At 37.7% G+C, this 18,299-nt stretch overlaps 1 protein-coding gene across 2 annotated transcripts in view; it reads right to left on the bottom strand.

The window, feature by feature from the left end:
• LNPEP (leucyl and cystinyl aminopeptidase) overlaps positions 1–18,299 on the bottom strand; it is a 205,211-nt gene that overhangs the window by 62,900 nt on the left and 124,012 nt on the right. Inside the window, exons 17-18 of one of the 2 annotated variants that reach the window (XM_007486571.3) lie at positions 17,816–17,897; positions 9,935–16,633 (exon numbers count right to left, since the gene is read on the bottom strand). In XM_007486571.3, coding sequence (XP_007486633.1) covers positions 16,502–16,633; positions 17,816–17,897 — 214 coding nt within the window. In that variant the 3' untranslated portion in view covers positions 9,935–16,501. Of the gene's footprint in view, positions 1–9,934; positions 16,634–17,815; positions 17,898–18,299 lie in introns of those variants that run through there. The other variant, XM_056825018.1, reaches the window with a different exon arrangement.

Here is an 18,299-nt window from a genome sequence, read left to right as displayed (position 1 = left end):
TACGAAATTTGTCACAAGAAGTGATGAATGTCTCAGATTCAGAGAAATATGGGAAAAGTTATATGAATTGATGTAGAGCAAAAATGAGCCCCCAAGAGAACTATTTATATGATTGCAGAATAAATAATATGAAGAAAGTGTGAAAATGTAAAAAATCTCTGAAGACATTTATAGGTTTTTTTAATGTGTTTTTTTTTCTTCCAGGAAGTAACAAGTGGTATATTAAGTCAAATGTGCAGGGATGAGGGGTGCTTTTCATTCTGCTTTATTGATTTTAAGATAGTAAAATAAAAGGGAAAATTAGAGGACAAGTTAAGAAATAAAAGGAATATGGAATAAGCTTACTATTTGTCAGAATTGCAGTGTCCCATAAGTAGTCCAACATTAAGTCAGATGAGAGGAGTGAGCATTTTATGAATCTCATTCTTATCTGTGCCAGAAGAGATTTCAATGAACATAAGAATATGTGCAGACATACATACACACAAACAGTATTTAGTGTAGAAACACATTAAATGCAGAGAAATAGGAAGGGACAGAGTGAAGGGAAGATATATAAAAGAGAGTGTTGGAGAGTCACAAGAAAATCAACTTCATCTAAAGCAGCAGATTAGAAGGAAAAATTAAAAGGATGTAGTAGTGCCTGGTGGCAAAAATGTCAAAACTTGTGATGTGAGCAAGGCAATTAGGGTTTTGTCCAAAGAGTTGACTAACAGCTCAGACTAACTCCATGGTGAGGGAATAAGTTTTATTATAAGATAATATAATAATAGAGTAGCTAGAAAAAGAATCAAGTAGGTAAGTAAGGTAAGGAGGGAGGAGTAAGGAAAAGAGGTAAAATTAGGGAGGGAGGGAAGCTAAGTATTTATTGCAAGAATAAATTGCAAGAAATTATTTTTTCATGTGTTTTAAAGTATGTGTTACCTGAAATCCTTCTTAATTTTAAGAAAAACAACTAAGAAAAGAGGTGCATATAGCAAAGAATATGTGAGGTAGATGATACAGACTTTGAGGATTCAAACCAGATTGATTATGAAAATGATTATTTTATAATTGCCTGGTACTTGAAAGTACTTGCATTTAGTACTTGTCTAAAGCAAAGTTACTCCCTCAGTGCTAGGAGTTCTCACTAGGTGTCATCATAAAGATGAGAGGTTCTGTGCTATCCTCATTTCTGTCTTCCAGCCTGAAAAGGGGCAAGATCAAGACTCTTACAGATTGTGCCTATCTACCTACTCAACATTGAAGTGGCACAGTGAGATGAAAAGGCCACTAGACTAGAATCTAAACAGTTTGGGTCTACTTCTAGCTCAGACACTAATGAGCTATGTGATTTGGAACAAATCACTCAACCTCTTGGAGCCTGGGTTATTTATTTTACAAAATCAAATTATGATTAAATCAGTGGCATCAATCTCAAAGAGGCAGGGTTACTAAATCACATATTAAGATTCCCTGGAGACTGCATATTGACTTCTACAACTACATATTAATATTATCTATAGTTTATTGTGTTTATTTTGTTAAATATTTTCTAATTATATTTTATTCTGTTTCAGGCTGAACAGGGCAGTGTGGTAAGCCCATAATAGGACCAAAGGTTAGTTTTTGATGCTTCTGGATTATGTTCCTAAAAATCTCATCCAATCTGTTACTCTGATCTTCCATGTCACCATAGTAACTTTTTTATGATGGGGTTCTTTTTTGTTTTTGTTTTTGCTCATTTTTCCTGGCTATTTAACTTTATACTAAAGTTAGGTTCTGGTCTTGTTGGGGAGGAGCCATGAACAGGGGAAAAAGAGAGGGCAGAGAAGGAAGGGTGAGAAGTCCCTAAGTGACTCTCTTTCCCAGCATCCCTTCTTCCTTCTCACCTCCTCCTTCTTACCTTATGTCCTTATGCTTTGGAGATAAAATTGCTCATCCCTCTCTCTCTTTTTCTCTGATTGCCAGCTGGGAAAGCTGGGGAAGCTGGCTTTACTCAGGCCTTTACTTTCTTCCTTTTATTTCTTCTACTTCAAGTGGTTATTAATAAATCATATTAAATATAATACTTGGAGTTATTGGATATTAATTTCAATTTTACAATATTCCAGTGAATGGGAATCCATTATTTCCTTGAGAAAGCCAATCCTACTTTTTTGATAGCTCTAAGTGTTAGAAAAGTTCTTCCTTAAATGGAATGGAAATCTGCGTTTCTACAACTTCCACATACTAGTTGATCCTCTGACATTAAGTCTAATCTTTCTTCCAAAAGACAAAAATTTCCGTTTCCCTTCAAATATTTAGATACATCTCATATCACTCCTTAAAAAAAAAATCTCTCACCTTCTTTCTTAGAAGCAATACTATGTATTTGTTCCAAGAGTGGCAAGGGCCAGGCAACAGGGTTAAGTAACTTGCCCAGGGTCACACAGCTAGGCAGTGTCTGAGGCTTCGTTTGAACCCAGGACCTCCGGTCTCTAAGCCTGGTTCTCAATTCACTGAGCCACCTAGATGCCCCACTCTCATTTCACCCCTAATTAGGGCTATTCTGATAAATGTTTAACAATCTGCTCTTTGCAAAAAGAAATGTACAATAATACACACTTTTAAGTGTAATCTGCATTGCTAACATTTCCTCCATCATTTTCTGAAGTACATAATCAGTAAAACAAAAGTAAAACTATCCTTTGTTAGGATATTATATTAGAGGTTTAATGAGGGTGAGAAAGGAGAAAGAAATATTTTTCATAAGAAATAGACCTCTGCAGAACGAGAGCAGTGCAGTTTGACAACCTTTATGTGTCCCGTCAAAGCGTTACTTCTAGATAGAAGTGCATTTTCTGTCTAAAGGATCAAACCACTCAGATAATAACAGGGAACCCACAGTCCTTGGAACGCTTCATTTAGTTCGTTTTCAGTCCTGTTCTTGTCCCTTGAATTCCTCCCCTTTCCACCTAGGTTCTCCGTCAGTCCCTCTCTTCCTTTTAGAGTCTAACTCGAAGCAGGCTCCTTAAATAAGTGCCTGGTCTCACTCAATTCCTCTAATCACACATTCACAAGTAGATGAACTCTGGCCATCGTGTCCCTTTCCACTAATGACGACCCCGGTGTGGTGAGTTAAGGCAGACATGTTGCCTCACAGGAGAGCCCGGCTTTCAGCTCCAGGGGGTCCATGGTGCAACATCTGGTCTGAGCCCTCTCTTCTCACATTCCACAGCAGGAACCCTGTGAAGAGGAAGAATTCCGGCTGGGGAATTCACAAATGAGTATCAGAGCCCAGCTGCCTCGGGTCACTGTGAGAAGGCCTCCCAAGGCTGTGGTGCCGGGATGGAAGCCGGCTGAATCCCGAGGAGGAGGCTTAACGCTCCGAGTCTCGGCTCTATCCCCCTCCTACTCCACTAGAACCCAGCGCACCCTGGTGCTCTAGCTGTCACCTAGGATGGATCACACCCAGGCAGCGTTTTCCTGGAAGCAGCAGGCCCCACTTAGCCCTTTTTAAGCGACCTGCGTATTATTCCAGGCAGTGTCTCTGTGATCTGGCTTCTTCATCACCCCTTCTTTCCGGCAGAAGTCAGTCATGCTCACTGAATACAAGGCAATTTTAATACTAGCCTAAGCAAAATGTAATGAAGAAAGTAAATCTACACTGTGTGTGCCCATGTGTGTATTTGTACCCCAAAGGCAAAGAAGGAATTCTTCTATTGTCTTCCATTTGGGGATGGGCAGTAGTTCATTCTCACATGAATCTGGTTCAATTTAACATGTAAAGTGCCTAATGTGTGAGAGGCTGTGATAGGTACTAAGAATACAAAGGCAAGAAAGAAAATGGTCTCAGACCTCAAGAAGCTTACGTACTATGAAGAGGATATAGCATAGACACGAGGAAATACGAAGTAATAAGCCAAAGTCAATTCAAGAAGAAAAGGTTGCTAATAACTAAGGAAATCAAGAAAGTTTTGGTATACTGGGTAGCAGGTAGCCCAGTGGCTAGAGAGCTAGGGAAGATGGGAGGTCCTGGATTCCAATCTAACTTCAGATACTTCCTAGTTGTGTGACCCTGGGAAAATCACTTAACTCAACTCTCTAGCCCTTACCACTCTTCTGCCTTAGAAGCAATACTTATTATCAGTTAAAAGACAGAAGATAGGGTCTTATTTAAGGGGGTTTGGGGGGGGGGGAGAAAGGTCTGGTAAGGAATGTGGCACCTATGCTATATTGGTAAAATTGTATTATTTTTAATTATAAAGAATTAATCTTTCTTTTGAACCTCTTTCTTCCCTTTTCATTGAAAAAGAAAGATAAATAAAATCTTTTTAACAATCATGTTTTGCCAAGTAAAACAAGTTCCTGCATTGGTCATTTCTAGAAAAATACATCTAAAGTTCTTCACTTCTCTGTGCAGAGGTGGGTAGCATGTTTCATCATGAATCCTCTGGAAGCATGGCTGGTTATTACATTGATCAGAGTTCTCAAATCTCTCAAAGTTGTGTCTTTTACAATATTCTTATTATTGTATAAATTGTTTTAATTCTTGTATATATTGTATAAATTGTTTTTATTGTATTAATTGTATAAATTCATTTCACTTTGTGTAAGTCCAAAAAAGCCTTGCCAGTTTTCTCTGAAACAATCTCCATCATAATTTCTTAGGGCAGGGGGCAGCCGGGTGGCAGAAGGTAAGGGTTTAAAATAATAATAATAATTTCTTAAGGCCTAATTTATGTACCAAAATATGTTCAGCCATTCCCCAATTAATGGGCATCCCCTTAATTTTTTGCCACAAAACATCCTACTATATTTTCAAACATATGGGTCTCTTTTCTCTTTCTTTGATCTCTTTGGACCTATAGATCTAATAGTGGAAATGCTGGATTAAAGAGTAGGTGCATGTTGTAATTTAGGGGTATAGTTTAAACTTTTCCACAATAAGTTCAGAAACAAGACCAGTTCACAGCTCTGCCAAAAGTACCTGTTTTACCATGGCCCATTCAGCGTGTGTCATTTTCCTTTTTTAGTAAGCTTTACTAATCGGATTAGTGTGATGTGGAATACCAGAATTGTTTTAATTTGCATTTTTCTGATTATGTCTGATGTGGAGATTTTTTTCATATGTCTATATGAAATCTGATTGTATCCATTGGCCATTTATCAATTGAGGAATGGCTTTTATTCTTATGAGTTTGAATTGGTCTCTTAGAAAAGAGACCTTTATAAAAATGAATAATGTGGAAATAGGTATCAAATGATAACATTTGTACAACCCAGTGGAATTGCTTGTTGGCTCTGGGAGGGGGGAAGGAAAGAAAATAAATCACAGAAACATGGAAAATATTTTTAAAAATAAAAATTTTCAATAAAAAAGAGAAATGAGACCTTTATTAGAGAAACAATGGAAATATTCTCTCTCCCTCTCCCTTTCCCTCCCTCTCTCTCCTTTTTCCTTTCTCTCTCTCATACACATATACATACACAAACACCATCAGACTCATTAGAGTTGTGATCTAAACTTTTAAAGACAAAATTACGGAACTTTAAAGGGTTTAAAGTAACAAATGTAAAGATATGTTCATCTTCATCTTCTTGTTCTCTCTGCTCTTGTAACCCCTACCTTTGGACTAAGCCCAAATCCTAGGACAAACTGAAAGTATGTGAGACTGAAATTTTTTTATTTGTATTTAATTTTTTTTTCTTTTGCATTGGGTAGGAATAAAAAGGCTATGTACAGTTAAATAATGTTTATATGATTGACTGCTTTATGCTATTCAAGTGTGATTTTTTTAAAGGGGATACTTAAGTAGCACATTAGAGAGAATACTGGGTCTGGAGTCAGGAAGACCTGAGTTCAAATCTAGTCTCAGACATTTTCTAGCTGTTATCTTGAGCAAGTCACTTAACCCCTTTTTGCCTCAATTTCCTTTACCTGTAAAATGGGGATAATAATGGCACCTACCTTTTAGGGTTGTTTTGAAAACCAAAGGACATAATACCTTTAAAGTGATTAGCCCAGTACCTAGCACATAGCAGGTGCTACATAAATGTTTTCTATTACTGTTATTAGGTTAATGCAAATGGTCAAGTCATATTTATCATTAAAGATTTTATTTTTTAATTGTTCATTTTTGTAAATGAGTAATTTTTAATAAAACCCAAACCCCAAAACATAAACAAGTGAAAAATAGTATGTTTTTTGATCTGCATTCTGACCCCCACAGTTCTTTTTCTGGGGGTAGACAGCATTCTTTGTCATTAGTCCCTCAGAATTATCCTGGATCCTGGATCATTGTACTGAGTCTATCACAGTTGATCCTCCCACAATATTACTGTTACTGTGTACAGTGTTCTCCTGGTTCTGCTGATTTCACTCTGCATCAACTCATGTAGCTTTTTCCAGCTCTTTCTGAAATCCTCCTGGTCGGCATTCCTTACGGCACAATAGAAAATTGTGGTCTAGGCCAGTGATGGAATACCATTATACATATTCTTATAGATATATCCATATATGTGCACACACATTATATCTTTTACTAATAGTTTGTTTCACGCAGGACAACTCACTGAAACTGAAGGGGGAAGAGGAACTGTTCCTGGTAGATTGGGGTTAAACCAAGCCTAGAGGGGATAAATCCATACTGCTGACACCTTAGTCTTGAAAGACTGACACTATCACCCACAAATGAGGTTAGATGTGATCAGCTAGTCACTCAGTAAACACTGACCATGCTCCTGCTCTGTACCAGACAGCATGCTAAGAACAGGGGATGCAGAGAAAGGAGGAAGGGGGAACCCAACAGGTGCTGAGCTTGAGGAGTTCACAATCTAATGGGGGAGGGCAACTCGCAAATAACAATGTACAAGCTGGCTCTATACAGGAGAAAATGGAAATGATCAACAGAGAGAAGACGCTAGCATTAGGAGGAACTGGAAAAGACTTCCTGGAGAAAGCGAGGTTTAAGCTGAGACTTGAAGCCAGATAATCCAGGAAGAGTTGAGGAGAGAAATCTTCCTTTCCAGACAATGGGCACCAGAGAGGGGAAAAGTCTAGAGCGGAGAGATGAAGTAACTAGTCCAAGGAATAGCAAGGAAGCCAGTGGGAGGGATGGGATGGAAGGGTGTTTCCTGTGCATAATGAAGGGCTACCTTTGGCAAGAAGAACCACCTCTCCACGTGAGACATGAAGACAAGGAAGCGACAATGGCAGAAGACATCTGGGTAGTGTGAGATGTCAGGAAGGGAGAAAATGGAAGAGAAAAGAAAAAGGTGAATGTCCTCATTTTTTCCCCAGTAAAACAGGAGGCAAGGTTCTCATCTGAGGAGAGCTGGGGAGCCATGGAAGATTTAAAGTACAGGTGAAAAGGTAGCTAGCTTTTCAAGAACTAGAAAATGTAGCATTTCCTCATAACTCACTCTGGTGTTGGGAGAATGAGAGTGGGAACTCTCAGGTCCCAACCCTCATCAATTATCAGGTCAGCCACCTAGACAGCAATGCCACCTGGTGGTGGTTACAAATTAGAGGACATCAGAATTGGGAATATAAAGTGCAAATTACAAATAAATAAAATCTTATAGCTAAAATGCATCGAAGAAAAACATTTCCTTGATCACATGGGTCAATGGGGATATGATTGGGAATGCAGACTCTAAACAATCACCCTGGTGCAAATATTAATAATATGGAAATAGGTCTTGATCAATGACACAAGTGAAACCCAGTGGAACTGCTCATCAGCTAAGGGAGGGAGTTTGGAGGAGGGGAGGGAAGGAACATGAATCCTGAAACCATGGAAAGTATTCTAAATTAATTAATTGAATTTTAAAAAATAAAATGCATTAAATGATGGTGATAAAGAGTCTTTGTGGTCTAGAGCCAATGTAGGGGGCAATAGAGAAAATCCTTGGCTAGGAACAAAAAAACTGGGATTTAGTGTTGACCCTATGGAAATCACTTCACCTTCTGAAGTTCAGGGACTGTATCCTCAATGAAAATCCTACTTCTTTTCTCTACTTAACCCATAAAGTTGTTCCAAGTCCCAAATGAAACTTAAAGAGCTATGGTCTTTACTGTTGTTTCCAGGATAGCATAGATCAAATTCTAACATAGATCAAATCTGAACAAAAATAGCCAAGCAACAAAACACCTCCAACTCCAGCTACCGATGCCCTAATTAGAAGCAATATTTGATGTTTTATTTCATCCTAGTACCACAAGGGGATATGGAGGGTCCCTTGAAGTTACAGTAAATTTACCACTGAACGCTCTTTGAGAGTAGGAAATATCTTTTATCTCTTTGTGTTCCTGGCACTTAATATAATGCCTGGAATCTAATAGATGCTTAATGTTTATCCAGTGATTGGTTGCTCATCAGAATATACAGATCAAACTATGGAAAAGAGTATATACAACTCTTCTGCCATTAAAAAAAAAAAACAATTTGGAATTCTGGCCCTAGTTCTCAGGTCAGAGCTTGAGAGATTCCCAATTCTACTTTAGGCCTCCCCCCTCTGAGAGAGAAGAAAGAGATGCCACAGCTTAATGAGAGGGCTTTGGAACTAGGCTTGTGGACAAGCTGAATGGCACTCGCCACTCCTTGATGGAATCCATCCCTCTCCAGATGTGCTTCTCAGCTGCCTTCATCTCTTGGGACTTCCCTCGTGGCCATGGCTGTCCTCCTCTCCCACTGCACATGGGTGACATCCTTCCTAGAGCTCCATTTGGGGTTCAGGCCCTCGATGGCCATGCTTCGTTCCCCCCGCCCTGCCACTTTTCCAGGTTTCTTACACATAGCCCCGCTCCCGCCTCCCCCAACACCAATACACTCTTCCAAGCAGTGACCCAGACCCCTTGTTGCTCCTTGAAAAAGACGCTCCATCTCTTGGAATTTTCCCTGGCTGTCCCCAGACCTGGAAGGATCGCCCTCATCTCTGCCTCCTTCGACAAAGAACCTTTCCCAAGCCCTCTAAGTTCCAGGGAAAAGGGAAGGTAATACACATGTATACAGTGTCTATCATGGGGGAAGAAAAGAGCATAAACGTGTGTCTAGTCCCACAGGGCCAGGTACTGTGCTAAGTATTTTTTCAAATGTGACCTCTTTTGATCCTCATGACTCTGATAAGGGGATGCTCTGACTTTCCAGACTTGGACACCAGGCCTTTGCAGGTACCCACTCCCCCCGCCCAACTCTCCAACTCTCTTTTAGCTGTTGTTATTCCCCACAAGAAGATGAGCTCCTTGAAAGCAGGGGCTTTAAAAAAAAATCTGTATTTGTATCCCTAGTGGTTAAAGTAATGCCTGGCACATACCAAGAGCTTAATAAATAACTGTGGCCCAAGAAGGCAATCTTTTCCTTCATTATCATTATCAGGGTCATTATCAAAGGACTGGTTATTCCAATTTTCCGAAATGGTACAGGTCCAACCATGATTTAGTGGTGTTGTTATGGCAACTCACTACAGACAAGGGGAAGGGCTGCACTGGACAATCTTTAAGATCTTTTTGCTTCTAAGATTCTGTGACTCAGACGCAAAAGAAATAGGTTATTGTCCTCAATTTTTTTTTTAATAATTAACATTAATTTGAACAACCTCTGTGAACCAGGCACAGGATTTTATGTTCAGTGTACCTGAAGGTAGAATACTTATAAAAGGAAAAGGCAGAGGGCAGCTAGTGGCTCAGTGGATTGAGAGCCAGGCCAGGAGACTGGATTTGAATCTGATCTCCAACACTTCCTAGCTATGTGACCCTGGGCAAGCCACTTAAACTCCATTGCCTAGCCCTTGCCTTTCTTCTGTCTTGGGACTAATACTGAGTATTACTTCTAAGGCAAAAGGCAAGAGTTTAAAATAAAAAAGGAAAGAGTAGTAATGATTCCTGCACCAGAAGATTTTAAAATCTAGTCGTATACCTTTTTTCTAGAAATGTAAAATTTCTCATCCAAACAAATGATCCAGACAATTCTTGTATTTAAATATTTATTTTTATCTCACAAAAAAGCAACAGTGTATGCAGTTACACATGCCTTTCAGTCAGTGCTGGTTATATGCAAAACAATTTATCAGAAGTGTAAAGAAAATAAGCTTCCCCCCCCCCACTTTACAAGTAAAACTAAAAACATTTGCATATACAGTATCATATATACAACCTATTTTCAAAATTCTTCCAACTAAAAGCAAATTATGATACAAGCTTAGAATTTTACCAGCTAAAGCATCGTCGCAAGATTTGTACTGTATACTTCGAAAGGAATTAAAAAACACAAAGTGCTATTCCTTTACAAGTGTCTAAATTATTCATTCCCAAAGTACTCTAAAGCTACTTTTCCTGATAGCTATAGTACTTGGCTTTATTGAGACTTAGTTGGACTAAGACTTAAAGGATTTTGTTTTCTCTCAATGTGAGTTTAAAAAGTTGATGCAAATGCTCCATTTGTATTATCGTTCTAATATATTCTCATATATACATACAGACATATATATTATATATTTTACTGATGGTTCATTTCATTCAGTGCAACTTCTAGAGCATTTTATCCAATCAAACCAAACCTTGATTCTTTTTGAAGCAAATATTTTAGATTGAGAACCATACAGAATTTACGAAATTACTACCATGACTAACTCAAAAAAGGTGCCCTTTCTCCCTTACTTATGATCATGTACAAACTCCTTTATTTCTACCACAGCAGCAGGTTTAAGTAACAGCAAAGTATAAACTCATTTTTCAACAATATAACCTGAGAGATTAATATGGTAAATAACACTTGTTTGCAATGTTTCCCTACATCATATGGCATTCCTGAAGTCCATGCCCACTGGGGGAAAAAATAAAGAAATACAATTTTGTAGGACCGAGTAGCATCGTAATAAATAGCAGTAAAAACAAATTATGTTAAGATGCTATTAAAATGTTTACACATTCATTTTCTTTGATACAGCCAAATGTGGAACAGTAACATTTACCATGTGGTAGATGAAGCAACTGTGAAATGTGATACCAGAATGCTAACATACAGGTCTGGCTACATGAAAAGCTTCCAAAAATGCACAGTTAATGAGGCAGCCTTATTTTATGTTTCAGAGTGCAGTAAAAGATAACATCTAAGACAGGCAACAGCAAAAATTGAATCGGAAAAAGGAATGTTCTATCTAATGAAAAACAAGTTGACAAAGATGGGGACACAGGTTGGGCATAGGGCATGGGTGAAATCCCTAGCACAAAGACACTGGGAGAAAAAAAACGCCAAATGCACATTTGATGTGAGGCAGTTCTGAGAACCTTCTATCCATTTATGCATTTTACATGGATTTGAAAACATCACCCAATGTGCCATACCCTAGCGTGGACTCGCATCTCCTCAGAGCTGGACATTCCAGTCCATCCTCCATTCACTGCAGGGCTGACCACCCACTGAATAAAGTCCAGTGACTCTCTCTCACCTCCAAGAACACATAGAAAATACTCTGTTTGGCATTCAAAGTCTCCACCCCCCAATACGATGCAATCCATTGATACTGGCCTCCCTTGTAGTCAAGGCATTCCCGTAAAGGCAGAACCATAAGGGTTAAGCCTCTCTTCTTCTCTCTGTTTGGCCTTCATAGTCAGGGTCGTGGGTTGAACTGTGTACGACCTGCCCAGCTGTGTGCTCAAGGTTGGAGTAGCATCAGAGGGAGGACTGATAAGGTTTGTGAGAAAGAAACTGTAAGGTTGGAGTAGCCAGCAGAGGACTGATAAGGGTTGTGAGAAATTGTGAGAGTCTGTGGGAAAGTTGCTTCTCTGTCTTTGTTTGGAATCCTCTCGGTTCTTCCCTGTGCCTGGCAGGTAACGTCATGAATTCCTATGAATCTGCCCAATTATTGGTTCCTGCTCTTGCTGGGCAGTAACATCATATCTTCCTGTGGTCTCAACCTATATATTGCTTTGTTTGAACTCAATAAAGGGTCGTTATGCTTTTTCATATAGCGTCCATTCGTCACTCTGTATGTTCGTTACCCCAGGCAAGGTCACGAAAGGTTGGCCACCTTTTTGATGAGCCTTGCACTCCCTGTAGATCATCACACCAGAGTCCCCATCCCCTGCCTGTTTGTATCTTCATGTCTATCATGTCTTTCATGACCCTCCTTATCTGTCTCCTGGCTCTCCTGAAGTCTCAGCTAAAATTCTGCCTTACTCATGATTCTCCTTAATGCTAGTACCTTCCCTCTCTTGTTTCTCTCCACTTTATCTTGCACAGAGCTTGTTCGTACACACTTGCTTATACTTCGTCTTCCCCTTTAGACTGGGAGCAACCTGAAAAAAAGCAGTGTCTTTCACCTTTTTGGGTAACTCTATAGCTTAGCACAGTGCCTGGCACATAGTAGGTGCTTAGGAAATATTGCTGATGGACCAACCCTACTCACTAAGTGCTTATTGCATGTTATTGAAGCAATTAAAATTGCATTCTCCGGACAGATCTCCTACCTAACAGTTCTCAGGAGGGCTGCATTTTTATAATTCTTTAACTGAGACCTAGTCAATGCTGCTATTTTATGGTACCTTATTATATAGCTTATATTTATACTACTGACCTTTCTTTTACTGGTGCCTACCTAAATATACACAACTTTTAAAAATTTGCTTTGCTGAGATTTTCAATAGATTTTTTATTCATCACAAGTTATAACAGATATGATTTCTTTCCATAACTGATTTGTAACAAAAGTTCCTTCTTTCCTTCTAAACAGTCACTCATCTCATTTGTTACACATCTGCTACCATTAACAAGGCCACTACATTGATGCAACATTAAGCCAAATGGAAAGGATTCAGCTTGAAGCAAGGGAACTAGTGAGATTCCAAGGCTGCTAATAATAAAACAGGTGTACTGGAAGTTGTCAGTACATTGGTAGGCATTAGATAAACATAATCATCTATACTGACTGTTAGAAGATTAATTAGTACCTAAAAAAAAAGACTGAAAAAATAGCAAAATTAAATTATAGAGGCATGTCTAACATGCTTGTCTATGGACATTTGGGGAAAAAAGCAATACACACACCATACCTAATACATCCCAGGAGGAAATAAAAGCATCTGGGGTTAGGAAGAAGGAGGGAGACACAGTGCACTTGATTTCAATTCTTAGAAGAACTCTAAAAATCTAGCTCAAATAAACTCCAGTTCTTAAAAATCATTTGTCTTCCAAAATTTTTTCAATCATTTATCTTCTAAAATGGACAGAATTCCGCAATACTCACATGAAAAATGTATCTGCTTAAGTGCTCTGAATGTGCAATGTTTTGGCTACAGGTTACAGACCTTTATGGCATAATTCTAGGCTTGGTGCTTTTAAAATCTTACTCATGATTCCTATTCTTAGCAGGCTATTGGCACCATAAATGCTTAATAAATGCTTTTGCTACTTCACTGATTCAACTCACAATATTTATCGCCTTGAGATTGTTTTATATTATTTTCAACGCTTTCAAAATATGGGTCTTGTTTGTCAACCCAATTCTAAATCTGGTCAATTTGTAGAAACAAGACTGTGAAAATTGTTCTCATTTTATTCTCCTTATTTACAAAAATAGAAATAAATTACCATTTGGAAAGAAAATGTGTAAAGGTTGGAATTTGTGATGGATAGAATTATTACAATTCTTGGAATATATGAAGCTCTCCAATATGGCCAAACATCACAGGAGCTCTAAAAAATGGCTTATAAGTAAGCTAAACAAGATGGAACAAGGCACTAGCTTATAATAGAAGTTTCAAAATACTTGCAGACTAAAACATCCAATCACCTGAATATTGAAAAACAACACATTTTGGGCAACATATTTTTGCTTCTACCACCCTTAAGCTCCACTGCTTCAAAATGAATGAATTTCCTTCTATCATTCTCTATTCTGTATGTTATGTGTCCAACCTCTATTTATACAAGGCATACATATGCTAGACTCTGTTGAGGAGGCATTTAATTTTCAGCCATAAATCTATGATGTTATGAAAAAGCATGTTTTGATTCCTGGGCTTCCATCTACTGGACCTCACTCTCCCAGTGTCTTAGGTGAGATAAAGATTTAGAGACTGAAAAGACTTTCCAAAAAATGATATTCTGTACATACAGTTTCCACTGTATTTTAATCTTGAATCCCTAGGTTTCGAGTTAGTTTCAAAAACAGCTGTCATTTGCATGGGTTCGGAATAAACATTAACACTTTATCAAGTATTTAACTCAATGACTACAAAACTGAGGCATGGAAATAAGCATTATTTGAGAAAGAGGTCAGCAATGGGATCAAGACAAACCCTCTCTTCCATAATGCTCAAAAGAGAGTATTTTGTTTGATTTATAGTGCCAAAGATAAAAAGAACAAGTAAATTTCAAAAGAAAAAAATACCCTAGAGATTCAAAATGTACTACACATATGTAGTACAACAAAGGGAAAACATATCTGAAGCATATCTGTTTCTAAATTTAAGAAATATCAAGAACCAAATTCAGTATCAAAGGGAAATGTAAAATATTTCATTAATTCAACATGGTAAAAAAGAATCCTCTAAAGTTTAACTGTTTTTCTTCACATTTCTGAATTTAGACTTGTGATAGTTTCCCATATCAATTTGTCATTAGTTTTTCTAAGCATAGAAGTATGCAAAATTCCTAAATTCCCAATACTTTCAACATGGCACCCTGGTTTGATTGTCAGGGTTTTATGTTTTCTATTCTGTAATTGATGGAGAGAATAGGGGGAAGGAAATTGCACTGAGAAAAAAGAATGGATTATAATTTCCTTTTTTAAAAAAAGTTACGGTGTAACTTGCTTTACTTTTAAGTTCCATATAAAAATATCTTACACAAAATAAAATATAGTTTCATGCATGCTCTCACATATAACTTAAAAGATATCTGATTATCTAACTTGATCCTATTGAATGAAAAATGTACCCTTTCCTATTGTTCAACTATGCAGAATGTTTTAAAGTGCACGCAAAGGAATATAGTTTTACAGAAATGTTTTAAAGCAAAGTGTGAAAAAAAACAAGAACTTGGAGAACCTTTTCTCCTAAGAATTTGAGAAACACAATAATCTGGGACAGCATCTGTCTACTCCAAATTATTCAAGAATAGCTTTCTTAGCCTCCCAAAGAGAGTCAGAATGCCACAGTTCACAACAGCATTGGGGACGAAGGGTTTTTCCTTACTGTTTCTTAAAATTATTTGTTACTTCAACCAAAATAACAGAAAAAGATGTTTCAAATTATGTATTGTTTCTAAAACTAGGAAAAAATCAAAGTCAACTAGTTTAAAATGCATTTAATTTACTTCCTTTCCACATTATCCTCCTTTCAGGTACAAATAGGTTATATCACATGAGAGATATTTCCATTTCTAAAATGTCCTGAATTTAAAATGACAGCCCAAGATACTTCTTCATCAAGTCAAATGAAAATACATCAAGTGGGGACAATCTCGTGAGAAAATTTCCTTAACTCATATTGCAATCAAGGTAATGGAGAATCAAAAGGAGACATAAGTGCTACCAGAACATAAGATATAACATTTGGTGATACATCCCTAAACTCAAAGGTTAAGAAGTGGCCTGGGCTGATATTGGAGTATATATGGAACTAGTTTTGTTTTTTCTTTTTTTTTTTTTCCCTAGGGGGAAGGAGGGAACTATGTGGAAAAATCAGTAGCTAAAGAAAAAGTAACTACACGTAACATCTGATCCAACCTGGAGCAATTTCCTATGGCAATGTTTTAGGAGCTGTCCAAAAGTAAATACACACACATACATCCAAATATATGAACATACAGATACACACACATATACAAAATCAAAATAGACCCAACAACTTACTCTTTCCTGATATTTGGCTTTCATAGATAAGAGATAGTTTTACTATCTGTAGCACCTGGCTACTCAGTAGACCCAAAATACATACGTAAATCCAATTTGTACCCTACACATCCTATTTAGAATGAAATTAAAAAAAAAAAAAGTTGGAAGCCCAAACCAACATACTGCTTGCCTTTAATTCTCTATCACTGTATGCTTTGCTTATCTGACTTCACTAGTAGACTCAGAGGTTTTACTCGGCCTTACATTCTGAGCATGAAGTGTCTTGCTTCATTGGCTTGTCAGTGTCTTGGCGTGAGGGACGCTGATAAACTAGAACTTGGCAAAGAAGCTTACCCAGGAGCACTTCCAAAGTCCAGAACCCAGACCAGTTTTTAAATGGAGTGTCCCTTCCCCATCCCTCTCCATTCATAGGTTTTTCATTTAAAATTTTCTGTAGATGTTTAGTGGACATCGGTGAAGGGCTCTGTAATAAGTGGCCCACGTTCTGCCCACAGGCGCTCCAGGGAACACAGATAAAAAACACAGGGGATGAACCCTGAGCTCCCTCACAAGGTGACCTACTAGTGCAAATGATGCTGCAGTGATGCCTGGCTTCATCCTGGCTTTTGCAAAAGCAACAACAAATCGACATTTCACAAACTTTCTGCACGGCAAACACAAAGAAGCAATGTTGTATACTCTACAGCCAGAAAGACAGGTTTTTTAGGTTCTTCTCCATCCACTGGATATTCAACTGGATGATCTGTATGGCCTCCTGGACACAACGAAGTCGTGAGGTTGCCTCTGACTGGGCTTCAAAGAACAACTGTACCTGGAGGGTTCACATGGTCATGTTTTAAAAAAGAAGTAACATCATACCAATGAATTGCTCTTGCATAGGGCACCCAGTGTTGTAATGAGAGGAGGGGTAGAAGATCAGAAAACCTGCAGTATCATCCTGCCTGAATGCTGTCATCTCAAATATTTCTAAAGGGATGTAGTAAAATCTTTTTTTTTTAAAGTAAAAGATGCAAGTTCATTTATATTTATAATATTTGGCTCAGTTAAAAAAAACCCTCTTATCTTGTCTTAGAATCAGTACTGAATATAGGTTTCTAAGGCAGAAAAGTGGTAAGGGCTAGGCAAAGAGGGTTAAGTGCTTTGCCACATAACTAAAGGTCACATAACTAAGAAGTATCTGAGGCCAAATTTGAATACAAGTTCGTCCTATCCACAGGTCTGACTCTCTATCCACTGCCCCCTTCAAAGTGATATTAATTCAGAATATTATTAATTTCAGAGAAGTATGGAAAAGGCAATAAAGGCCTTCAAAAGTCAAATAATAAGAACTTTGTACAATATGACAACACATTATATATTATATAATACATGATGTATAATTATATAATATTATATCTTATCATGTTTTAACAGTTTTTTGCTATTTAATATTTTAATAACCTATAACATCAATTAAAATGTTTTATTCACTTTTAAAACAGCATGCAAAATAGATATTTAAAGTTTTCCAAATATGTTATTCCCATTTAATATATATCACTCCATTTACAACTACACAGGTATTATTCCCATTTTATAGATAAGGAAACAAGTTAAAAAACATTTGTCTTTGATAAGTTTGGTTTTTGTAATATTAAAATAATTTAATGTATAACATTATATTTTACCTATACCCTCCAGAAATTATTTGATATATATTTAGTTTTTATTTATATGTTCCTCTTTCCTGCCCCAATGGACTGGAAGTTCCTTGAGGAAAAGCAATGCTTCATTTTGTCCATATATCCCTGGTACTTGGCATAGGGCCTGGTACACAAAAGGCACTTAATACCGGCTAAGTGCAACCACCCACCATGGAATTCAATTTCAGGAACTCTGATAGCAAAACAAAGAGGGATTTTAATGATCATGTGGGCAAAGCAACATCTGAACCATACTGATCCACCCCAGTGGGAGGGAGTTACTCAATCTCCTGGTATTTTATATCACTAACCTCAGACAAATGTGTCTTTGTCGAAAATAGATGAGTTGTGCCAGCAACAATGCTCTGAATGGTATAGGATCCTAAATGGAACCTGGAAGGGAGATAGAAACACAATAAAAATGAATGAAAAAAATGCTCCCAAAGGTACTTATTAAGTACCCGAAAATACCCTTATTCTGTGTGGATGCCAAAGATATGGAATTCCCACCTCCAAGAGTTCAACAGAGAGACATGTTTAAGTTTCATTAAAACAGAAAGATCTTGATAATATGTAAATTCACTGAATCAACACATTCTATATCTCTACAAAAAAAAAATCTACTTGCAGCTTTCAAAACACATAACACAGTCTAACCATACTGGAGGGCAATTTGGAACTATGCCCAAAGGGCGCTAAAGACTGTCTGCCCTTTGATCCAGCCATAGCACTGCTGGGTTTGTACCCCAAAGAGATAATAAGGAAAAAGACTTGTACAAAAATATTCATAGCTGT

This window comes from Monodelphis domestica, chromosome 3, assembly GCF_027887165.1.
Source record: "Monodelphis domestica isolate mMonDom1 chromosome 3, mMonDom1.pri, whole genome shotgun sequence".
Lineage (NCBI taxonomy): Eukaryota > Metazoa > Chordata > Mammalia > Didelphimorphia > Didelphidae > Monodelphis > Monodelphis domestica.
This window is presented reverse-complemented; position numbering and strand designations above follow the sequence as displayed.